The sequence below is a fragment of the Balaenoptera ricei genome, chromosome 21 (assembly GCF_028023285.1).
Source record: "Balaenoptera ricei isolate mBalRic1 chromosome 21, mBalRic1.hap2, whole genome shotgun sequence".
NCBI lineage: Eukaryota > Metazoa > Chordata > Mammalia > Artiodactyla > Balaenopteridae > Balaenoptera > Balaenoptera ricei.
The window spans coordinates 16011863-16023991 of NC_082659.1; the positions used below are offsets into that span (position 1 = coordinate 16011863).

Below are 12129 nucleotides of genomic sequence, written 5' to 3' on the forward strand. Positions count from 1 at the left end.
GGCAAATACAAGACACCACTACAACATGACTTAATGTAATAGTTTTTCAAAGCAGTGAACTATCAGTCTTCTTTTAAGAAATCTAATTTTCCTTGTAAGAGAGAAGTTGGATACTTGAAATATTTTTAAAATACATTTTCTGCAACATCTCCTCCCCACTGAGATAAGGTACCCAGGGAAATTAAGTTGTCCTCTATTTGGAATGATGTTAGAAGTCCTGACAATGTCAGGAATAGGATGTCTCCATTCTACATGTCACTCTGATGATAGCCTCAAATCTAAAGTCTTGATTATACCCAATTCTGTTTTCAGAAATCTCTAGAGTCCTTAACCTAGTCTTAAGGATCCCAGACTATTTCCGTCTCTAATTTCCCAATCTTATGCTGCATAGGCATTTGCTGTTCTAATTAACGTGGAGTCCTTCAGTTATTATCATCCATGATTCAGGTTAAATGTAACCTCTTCCATGAAATGGGTGTTGAAAGCCATATGAATGCAAAGGCTCTGGGGTGTTAACCTGGGTTCCAACTCAAGTGCTAAAAATCTTTTATTGGATTACTTTGTAAAATAATTTATATAAAGTCATGCTTGTAACATTCTGGCCTCTTGTGGTCTTAGATTTCACACCAAAGAAGATTGAGGGCTAAGAGTACCATTACAAGAAGAAACATGAGGGAGGCAGATGCTCAGAGAGTCTGAATTCATGCCTCCATTTGAAATACAAAGAGAAAATACAGGCCTGAGAGCTCCTTGGAAGGCGAGATAAGAGAAATTGTAGATGAGGGATCTCTTTGTCACATCATAGAAGGATATCTGCCCATACTCATAGTCCAGGAAAACGCCAACTCTGTGCATCTGCTCTCTCAAGGAAACCCTTTTTAAAGGGGGGAAGGCCCAGAAAGTATAATCAGTTCCCATCATGGATCCTGTGAATAAGACCTTATCTCCGGAAGCACTTCTGCTGGCAGAGCTTCTGTGTACGCCCAGCTGCCACTGTGTTGCCTTTTCCACATCCACCTCCCAGTAGTGCCGCCCTGAGGTGAAGCGCTCCACACCCAACACAGTGGCGCTGAAGTCAAATCTCTCTGGGCGACTGGGTACCTCCTGCTGCACATTTCTGAGCCTCACACTTCTCAGATCCTCAGATAAGACCAGACAGGGATGAGCTGTTTCAGGGTCCAAAGTTACAGGTCCTGCAGGGAGAAAGAAAGTTAGGTAACCTAGGGGTTTGTCAGTGGCAGAGACGCATGATGTCTAACATGCAGGGGCTTCCTCGTGAGTGGGCACGAGTCTCAGGCACAGATATGGGAGAGGCAATCTAGGAGAGTACAGATAAAGGGACCCCTAAGCTCTGCTTCAAGAAATGGGGGAATTCCCTGGTGGCCTAGTGGTTATGACTCCCGTGCTTCCAATGCAGGGGACGTGGGTTCGATCCCTGGGCAGGGAACTAAGATCCCACATGCCGTGCAGCGCAGCCAAAAAAGAAAAAAAAAAAGAAATGGCCATCACAGAGGAACAGAGTCAATAAGATAATGGAAGGAGATGAAAATGAAATCTATCTGAGGAAGAAGAACAAAACAATGAATAATGAACTACGGAGAGGTTTAGAAATACCTCTCAAAACAGAAAGGAATTCTGCCAGGCTGTAAAAATGACCTGATACTCAGTCCTAGCCCAGTATCACCTGAGACCCAACTCTAGTCCCTAAAGATCTTCTCCAAGCCTGAACAGCCAGAAACATGAAGTCTCCTAATAGAGCAGTTGATTCATGGCTCTATCCTGTGACTGAACTGCTTTCTTCATCTTAAATATCACCAAGATGTGACAGATACTTAGAAACTGCTGCCAGCAGGCCCTTAATATTGAGTAAATCAGAAGAGAACATATCAGAGGCCAGAAATCCTGTGAGAATCCTCCAGAAAAATCAAGCTGAGATCAAGAACGCTCACTGTGATTTCTTATACGTGAATGAAAGTGGTACGTGTCTTCATATCGCTAACTGTTCCTTCTCATTTCTTTCTGTTCAACTTTTAAATATTCTGATTTCTCAGGGATTGGTCCTGGGTCTTCCTTTTCACTACTTGTATTCTTTTCCCCTAAGTGCCTTCATCTAGCCTCAGTTTTAAATATCTTCTATATGTTCATGACTTACTCCATAAAAAAGTTGACAAATACCAGTTGGACAAAACGCAGAAATTTCAAACATACTCCATCCAAAATGGAACTCCAAACCTATCCCTTCCCAGTTTCTACTTTTCAGTAGAACACTTACTGCTTTATAGTTGGTCAAACCATAAACCTGTAGTAGTCCTTGATTTCTTTCTTTAACATCTAATCCAGCAGTAAGTTTCATGGGCAAATGAACTTAAATCTCTGCACTTAATTCATATCATTATTAAAGTGGTCTTAAAAGCCACAAGCCTTGAATTTTAAATTTCAACTTGTCCTAGGCTCCTAGTATTTCCAGAAGACTGGCAGAAATAAATGCAGATTTTTCTCTAGAAGTGTGTACACCTTCATTCCTGTCTTCAAAGAACTTCTAAAAATAATATTTAAGGAAAAAAGGAAAGCTTACTGTTAAAAAAATCATTAACCACACACTCAAAGTAAAAAAGTACTACTGAGTGAGACTAGCAGAAATAAATCTGAAGGACTTCCCTGGTGGCGCAGTGGTTAAGAATCCGCCTGCCAATGCAGGGGACACGGGTTTGATCCCTAGTCTGGGAAGATCCCACACACCACGGAGCAACTAAGCCCGTGTGCCACAACGACTGAGCCTGCGCTCTAGAGCCCGTGAGCCACAACTACTGAGCCCACATGCCACAACTACTGAAGCCTGCACGCCTAGAGCCTGTGCTCTGCAACAAAAGAAGCCACTGCAATGAGAAGCCAGTGCGTTACAACGAATAGTAGCCCCCGCTTGCAGCAATGAAGACCCAATGCAACCAAAAATAATAAATAAATAAATAAATAAATAAATAAATAAATTTATTTAAAAAAAATCTGAAGAACTTTACATACTGGAATTGCTAGGCACAAACTCTACAATAATTTTTGCTTACTATGTTTAAAAAAAAAAGAAAAACTTAAAAGTATCTATGGAATATACGAATCTAAAGAAAGCAAGACTAAGTGGATTTGACAAAGAACTGATTATCTAGAAATAGAAATAAAATGTATTAAATAAAGTGCCAATGGATGATTACAAGAAAGCTACAGAAAAATATGTCTCATTAGCATAAATGCAAAAATTCTTTAAAACCCATTACTACACTGAATCTGGCAATATGTAAAATGGCTAAAACATTATTACCAAGAGTTTATCTTGGGAATGCAAGGGTGGTTCAACATATGAAGCAAATATAATTCACCATATCAATATATGAAGGAAAAAAATAAATATTTTGGTAGATATAGAAAAAAGCATCTAATAAATTCAACATCTGTTCATGATACAAAGTTTTAGTGAATCAGGAGTAGACGGGGAACTTCCTCAACTTGACAAAAGGCAACTATGAAAAACCTACAGCTAACATTAAACTTAAAGGTGAAAAACAATGCTTTCTTTCTTTCTTCCTAAGATCAGGAAGAAGGTAGATGATTCTCACCATTCCTATTCACCATCATATTGAAGGCCCTAGTAAGTGCAATAGGTAAGAAGAATACAGAAAAGGCTTACAGAAAGGAAGAAAAAAATTGTCTATATTTATAGATTACTTGAATATCTTTGTAGAGAATCCCCTGAAAATCTATAAAAGTCACTAGATCTAATAAATCAGTTTAGCACAGTTGTAAGATACAATGTCAATCAATATACACAAATGAATACTTCTGTATACCATCAAAAGACTAGAAATAAATAAAATTTCAATTAGAAGTTGATATTTAATTCCATGAATAGAACTAAAAAATACTTAGGTATCTGTCTAATTAAATATGTACAATATTAGCTGAAAACTACAAAACACTGTTGAGAGAAATCAAAGACGACCTAAATAAATGGAGATATACCACCATATCCCTAAATTGTTCTATAGATTCAGTGTAATACCAATCAAAACCCCAGCAGGTTTTTTGTAGATGCCAACAAGCTCATTTTAAAATTTATGTGGAGAAGGATTTAGAGTAGCCAAAATTATTTTTGAAGGAACAAATCTGGAGAACTCACAGTGCCCAATTTTAAGACTTTTTGTAACCAATCAAGCCAACGTGGTATTAGCAAAAGGATAGATACAATGATCAATGGACCTATTAGACTTGACATAGATCTGCTCGTATGTGCCCATGGATTTTCAACAAATGATGTTGGAACAATTGGATACATACATGTACTAAAAGAGGAGGGGAGTTGTACCATATCTCGGATCGTACATAAATATTAACTTTAGGGGTCCCACTGGCAGTCCAGTGGTTAAGACCCTGCGCTTCCACTGGCTCGATCCCTGGTCAGGGAACTAAGATTCCGCATGCCACACAGTGCAGCCAAAAAACAAACACACACAACTTTAAATGAACAATAGACCTAAATGCAAAAACTAAAACTGTAAAAATTCTAGAAGGAAATCTTTGTTGGGGTAAAAAAAGATTTCTTAGGACACAAAAAGCATACACCATTTAAAAAAGAAAAAGGTAACTTCAAAATCTAAAACTTCTGCTCTTCAAAAGACACTATTAGGCAAATGAAAATATAAACCACAGGAGAAATATTTGCAAATAGAGTCGTTTTAAATCCTTAAGCTATCTGGAGCTACCTACTTATGGTAGGATGTTCATTTTATCCTCAAATACAAATATAAAGTGTCCTGTGATCATGGATGTGTGTCAACTCACTTTGCAGCACTTCTAGCATTTTGCTCATTCCTGTTATTTGGCATAAACTCAGGTCTGTGATTCGGGCGGGCTCTAGACACTGAAGCAGTAGTGACTCACTCCTGTTAAAGAAGGGACAATCTCAGTTACCTGTGCAGACCCCAGGCCCCTCCATCCAGAGGATGGATCTCATTACATGGCCTTGCTATCCGCACCCCAACATCTCTAACCCCTGTGTGCTCACAAATCAGACTGTGAATCTGACCTAAGTGTTTCCAAAATGAATCACTTACCTTTCCAAAGAATATCTTGCATTCTATGGGGTGAAAAGAGACAAAATTACTAGCGGGTATTTGAGCCAAGCCCTTTGTGAATTGTGCTCATGAAAAGTATTTTCTCTTATAATAATGAAACTCGATTTCCATGTAATTTCTTCAGCCTCATGGTGCTAATTCTCAGATACCAAATTTCGACACTGAATAGGAAAAGTCAGAAAAATGCTTGAAATCACTGTTATATTCCCAAGGGAAATAATCTTCTATACCTCAAATTCACAATGCTCCACATTCAAATTCTGCCCATTTGCTTTCTATCCTGGGGCTGGCAGGAATTGAGCCTGCTGCCCCGCGTCCTCCGCCCGGGCTTCCTGCAGCCACGGAGACAGGCGTAGCCTCGTGGGGCGGGGGGCGGGGCGGGCTCTGGGGGTCCCTGCCCCGGGAGGGTCCACCTGTGGGAAGTGTGGGCTTTGTTCCCCGAAGAGGGGCCTGCTGAGCCCTGGGTGGCAGGGCGGGGGTATATCTGGGACACCCTGGGCCCCAGCCAGCCCTGTGGTGACCCACTCAGGCCTTGGGCAGATGCAGGAAGGGGGGGACCCGGGGGCGCACGGGGCGGGGCCACTGACCCGCGCTGGGTGTGGGAATGGGCCTTCGTGTGGCCGCAAGTGCTTCTGTCCCCTGTGGGTGTTGGGGCGTGGGTGTTCCTGGGCGGGTGGGAACCCAGGGGCGGCCGGTGGAGGGGCAGGGCGCCCTCGGGGACTCCTGAGAGGCAGCGGGTTCAGGACCTGGGGGTGGCAGGCCCAGTAGGAAGCCCCCTGTGGGGAGGGGCTGGGGGGCCTGGCAGGTGGCAGGGGTGGGGAGGGGACATCCTTCAGAGGGTGGGAGCCACGGGCATGGTGGGGCACCTAGACCCTGGGGTGTGCCGGCTGCCCTGTTCTTCAGCCCCTGAAACAGAGGTTCCCGGACTCCAAGGCCTTGTGATTGATTGAGGCCCCCGGGGCGTTTCTGCGATGGGGCTCGGTCTTGCTGTTTATCTTGTTGGAATTTAAAGTTGAAGAGATTTAGAAATTGCTCTTTAGTCATTCATTTAAAACAATAATAAACTCATTAGTTATTAAAAACAAACAAACAAACAAGAAAAGAATTGAGCCTGCTAAGCTGGGGATGGTGGCTGGAACCAGGTCAGGAACTGAACATAATTGGGTCACACCTATCTGCACTGTCCGGAACTAGGCGTGGCTCTAGAACAGAACCTAAGGGTTTACGTGCAGGGGCTTCTCAGAGTACTCACATTGCAAATGTGGGCCTGTCAGAAGGATATAAACAGTCTTTAAAAGATAAACATTTACTTACTGAAAAGAGTAATGCATGTTACTGAACAAAATTTAAAATACACAATACTGGAAATTCCCTGGTGGTCCAGTGGTTAGGACTCTGCACTCTCACTGCCAAGGGCCGGGGTTCAGTCCCTGGTTGGGGAACTAAGATCCCACAAGCTGCGCAGCATGGCCAAAAATAAAAAATAAAAACTACAAAGAATCAAAACAGTTTAAAAAACACACAATACTATACAAGTAAGTCTCACCCTTGTTTCCCAAGGTTACTGCTGATTACAATGTTTGTGTTTATTTTGCCAGAGGTTGTCTGAATGTTAATGAGCATATACGTCTATACATATTCTCTAAATAACAAAAAGTTTTCTGCATTTTTTTTCACTTGATATCTTGAAGATAATCTTTTAGTGCGTTTAGAACTGCTTTACTTGTTTTTTTATGGTTGCAGAATATTCTATTGTATGGATACATCATAATCTGACTAACCAATTATTTACCTTATTAAAGGACATCTCAATTCATATTTACTACTGATCAGTGAAGCAGCTCTATACATACCATGATTTTATAATGAGTCATAATGCTTTTGGTAGCCTTCATGTATGACTGAAGATCACTGGGCACTGTGTTCTAGAACTGGCCCCTAATGAGTACTGTCCACTTCTCATTTCTCAAATACTGTAGTGAAGGTTATTCCCAGAATCTTACCTGGAGCAACGCTGAGGCAGATTGCCCACACTTCTTCTCCAGCTCTGTGGTGATCTTCTGGAGACTGCAGATCTGTTCAGAGAGCCTGACTTCACTCTCCCTCAGTTTACTCATGTTCTCTCTCCCCAAACAGTTCAGTCTCTGCAGAAGCATCCTTATTACTATTCAACAACTGACAATTTCTCTTATTCGCTAATTCAACCATCTCTTTAAAAACCTGCTTTACTGCCTGCCACCCCAGAAACAGACATAATTAGATAAGGCCAGGATATTCCTCTGTGTCAATCAAGACACCTCAATAGAAACTTGATTCTTTGACACAATATATTTATGTTGATGTGGACAGTATCCACATAGTCTACTTAATCAGTTCACAGCCTGGACCTAAAACAGACCACTTTTTGTTGCTGTGCAGTTTTGTTCAGGAAGTTTCCTATTTCCTTCATTAAATTCAAACTATGACTTATTATAATTTAATTAAAAATTAAATTCACTGATGAGAATAAAATAATCAAACCAGAAGGGATACCAGTTTCCCTTCTATCCTTGCAAAGAAGCTCCACCTAGTTAAATACACGAATGTTCCATGTTATTTTTTTCTTAACTCAAGTGATACCATATTATACTCCACTGCTGATCTGACAGCTTGCTTTTTTCTTAATAAATAATATGCTCTTGGAGAGCATTCCTTATCTATACATATAGAGCCATGTTATCTTTTCTAAATGCTGAAGAGCATTCCATTTTATGTCCTGTACAATGTAGTTCATGAGTCCAACATTGATGGATACAGGTTGTATCTACTCTCTTCCTATCAACAAATATTATAGTAATAATAACACCTAATACTTACATTACACAATAATGTACACACATACAAACACTATTTAAAGAGCTTTATGTAGATTATCATACTCAAGCTTCACAACAATATTATGAACTAAGGGCCATTATCCTCATTTTACAGCTAAGGAAACCAAGTCAGAGGTTAAGCAACATGTTTAAGGTCACCTAGAGGCTAGTAAATTGCAGAACCCAGATACGAATCTCATCAATCTGGCTTCAAAGACTACCTCAAAGCCACGGCTCTATACTGAAATAATTTTACCGCACTTCCTTACCCACGTGTCTTTTTATATGCATGTAAGTATATTTGCGAGATAAATTATCAGAAATAGAATTGCTGGATGACTATATTCCTTCTTTTAATAGATCCATGGTTGTCAGTGGATGTCTTATTCTGGAATTGACATACTGTTCAGCTCTTCTTTCTCTCATTTCCCAAATATTGTTAGGATGCCATGTTTCACATCTCACCTGTAGTATTTCCTGGAACTTCTCCTTTAGCTTTGTGGCAAACTCCATCAGTTGGTTCTGACTGGCTTCTCTCAAGTTCAGGTTGAATCCGCACCCTTGCGGGCTCTGGAAGTTCACTTTGTTTTCTTCAATCAGCAACCCGAACCTTATCCTATATTCAGACTCAATCATCGCTTTAAAATTCTGCTCTTCTTCCTTCACCATAGATGACAGAATTCAGGTTAAACACCACGGATAAATACCTATGGTTACTTTCCATCCATAATTTTAATATAAAGACAAGGAAATATAAAAGTACAGGGGAAGAAGTAACAGATATATAATACAAAGGACAGAGAGAATTTCAGAGTCAACATCAGCCAAGACATCAACACAATCTTAGAACATAAAATGCAGATGAAGAAATGTTAATTGACTTAGAAAACTGAGGAATCTATACAACTTCAGTGACCAAAAAGGAGACCAGGAAAACTGGAAGGCAGCACCAATGGCTTTTGCTGATGCTTTGGATAGGGGGTGTGAGAAAAGAGGAATCAAAGGGTGACTCTAAGGTTTTTAGACAAAGAATAGAGTTGCCAAAACATAGAAAGGAAAAGTATGGAAGGGATAGACTCCAGAAGTGGGGAGTGTATCGGCAGCTCAGTGTGGGATATGTCGATTTTGATTAGTCGGTTAGCCATCCAAGGAGAGATGCTAGGCAGGAAGTCGGACGTGAAAACCCACCACTGGGAAGTCTGAGCTAAAGACATCCATTGGGAGTAGTCAGCTTAATGACCATATTTAACCTCATGACACTCTATAGAGTCAAGATTTATCAAGAGCCTGACTATTCTCACCACTTCTACCACCCCTCCCCCGCAGTTCACCATTACCTGTCCCTGACTATTGCAAACAGTCCCCTTCAGGTCCCCCGACCTGCGCTCTCACCCTCCTACAGTCTTATTCTCATTCAGCAGCTAGACTATTCCTATGAAAATGGAAGTTAGATCACATTACTGCTCTGTTCAAAAGTTTCCACTGGCTTCCTTTTTTCATTAAAAAATAATAAATTTTTAAAAAGAGAAGAAAAAAAAAAGAAAATCAACTTCCCTGTCAGATGTGGTCTTCTGATCTCATCACCTATTAGCCTCCACTTCCTTCATAACCCCAACCAAGTATACACCAGTCTTGAGATCGTTGTACTTGCCCTTCCCTCTGCCTAGAATATTCTTCCCACGACTGCACAGCTCACTTCCTCACCTCCTCGAGTCTTCTCAAAACCAATTTTGGAATGACAAGGTCCTGATCACTTTGTTTAAAAGTACATCCCATCACTCTTTCCTGCTTTTTAAATAAAATCTACAGCACTTACAATGTAACATACTACACATTTTACTTGTTTACCTCCACTAGAATGTCAATTGCACAAGGCCAGGCAGGATTGTTTGTTTTGTTTTTTTTTTTCTTTTCACTACTGAATCCCCAGCACCTAGCATAGCTCCTGGCAAACAGTGGGACCCCAATATTTGTTAATATATGGTGCTTGGAGCTGAAAAAAATGCCTACCATCCTCAACTGGATGAGAATCTAGTATAACTGGCAGAACAGTTACATATGAAGGGAGGGTCTGAAATTAGAAGTGAAACGTGCATAATGGACCGTGATTCCTCAATTTGAATAGTAATTCTTTATTTATTTATTTACTTTTTATTGAAGTATAGTTGACACAATGTTGTGTTAGTTTCAGGTGTACAGCAAAGTGACTCAGTTACACATATATATTTCTCAGATTCTTTTCCCTATATGTAAAATAGATATATTTATAGATCTAAATATATATATCTATTTTATATATAGTACTTTATATGTTAATCCCAAGCTCCTAATTTATACCCCCGCACCCCAGAATAGTAATTCTTAAATTGCCCTTTAAATGGCTTCAGGATTTACATGGCCACCAAAAGTACATAAGATGCTCATTCTCCTATGGCATTGTTATAAACTGTGCTATCAATCTTTGCCAGTAAGGGATGCAAATGCCATCTCACTAGCAAATTTAATATAATTAATTTGTATTTCTCTTACCATGAGCTTATGAACCAATTCAGTATGTTCAAAAGATATCTGCATTTTCTTTTCTGTGAACTCTCATGTCTTTGATCATTTTTCTGTGGAGTTCCTAGTCTTTTGCTTATTGACTTTTTTTTTGGCTGCACAGCATGTGGGATCTTAGTTCCCCAATCAGGGATAGAATCCATGTCCCCTGCAGTGGGAGCCTGGAGTGTTAACCACTGTACCACCAGGGAAGTCCCCTGCTTATTGACTTTTAAGAGCTTTTTACACGTGAAGAAATTAACACTTTTCCTACCTATGGATTTCAAGTAGTTTTTCCTGCTTTGTCCTTTGTCTTTTGATTGTGTTTATGTTATTTGCTATCTAACATTATGGGTAATTTCCCCCTAAGAATCAAGATAAGCACTGACCTGCATCATCACCATTCTTTCTTGCTCATCAGCCAATATGCTTTTAGCTACTTCAAGTTTCTCCTTCAATGTGTTCAATATCTCCTGGAATAACTTCTGCAGAGAAATATATCACAGAATTCCAGGTAAAGTAATTGCTTTACAACAGATAGATTCCTAACCTTAGACAACTGAAAGGCCAATAGCCCTGACTACAATGTTTCCCTAGCCTTGAAGTTGAAGGTCTAAATATGGTACTTATCTAGTATTCTTTGATAAACATCAACTAAGGGAATGGTCTTGGAGGATCAGAATATCTGTCCCCCAAATAAATAAGGTAATAAATAAGAGGAGGCAGCCAGAATGACAGAGTGGGCTGGGATCTGCATGAAGCTTACCCTATAATTCTCAGCAGCCTCTTGTACTCCATATACCACGGGATTCTTCTGCTCCTGGGACGTGAAGTACTTGTCACAAAGCGTGATTTGGTCATCATGGCAGAACAGCTGTGGTGGCTCCAGATGTATCTGACAGCGGGCATCTTCCGGGATTTCTTGCTCTAACTGGGAGCAGAGCCTTTTGGACATGGCGGCAGGTGGCCCTAGTTGAAGATTGGGCTGTTTCTGATGTGGAATACACCTCCCCGTGCTCTGAAAAGGAAAAGAGTGGAGGTGTTCTGGCGCAGATACACTCGTTAACCTCAGTCCGCAGTCAAGCGTCAGCAGGTCAGTGCATCCTGGACTCCTCAAATCCAGCAGATCTGTGGCAGCCACGTGCTTGGGAAAGGAGACAAGGAGTTACACGAACGATCAAGTTTCCTAAGAATTTCAAGCAATTGGTTGAAAATTATTTACAAGTGACAACACAGCAAGCCACCTCCCTGCAAGTCATTAAAAAAAACAAACAAACAGGGACTTCCCTGGTGGTCCAGTGGTTAAGACTCCGCGCTTACACTGCAGGGGGCGCGGATCAGGGAACTAAGATCCCACCTGCCATGCGGCATGGCCTAAAAGAAAAGAAAAAAATGGTGCTCAAAGGCGGCACACTGCTGCAAAGAACATGAGAGGAACTTAGGAGCTTCCGGGACTAAGGGGAGGCAGAGGCAGAGCCTAGCCTCAGGCACTCAGGTCGCAGATTAAAGGAATCACTCACCCAGTGCTTGCACAAGCCAAAAAGAGAGGGCCTCCTTGTATGCCTCCTTAAACCATAGACAGGTGAGGCGCCGGGTTACCAAGTTTAAGGACG

At 40.9% G+C, this 12129-nt stretch overlaps 1 protein-coding gene across 1 annotated transcript; it reads right to left on the minus strand.

The window, feature by feature from the left end:
- Positions 1 to 621: 621 nt before the first annotated feature.
- Positions 622 to 11471, minus strand: TRIML2 (tripartite motif family like 2). Its single transcript, XM_059909814.1, has 7 exons — positions 11283 to 11471; positions 10906 to 11001; positions 8444 to 8638; positions 7127 to 7267; positions 5103 to 5125; positions 4831 to 4931; positions 622 to 1193 (listed from the first exon to the last, which is right to left on the minus strand). Exons 1-7 carry the CDS (start codon positions 11469 to 11471, stop codon positions 622 to 624), a joined length of 1317 nt encoding a protein of 438 aa, XP_059765797.1.
- Positions 11472 to 12129: the final 658 nt, after the last annotated feature.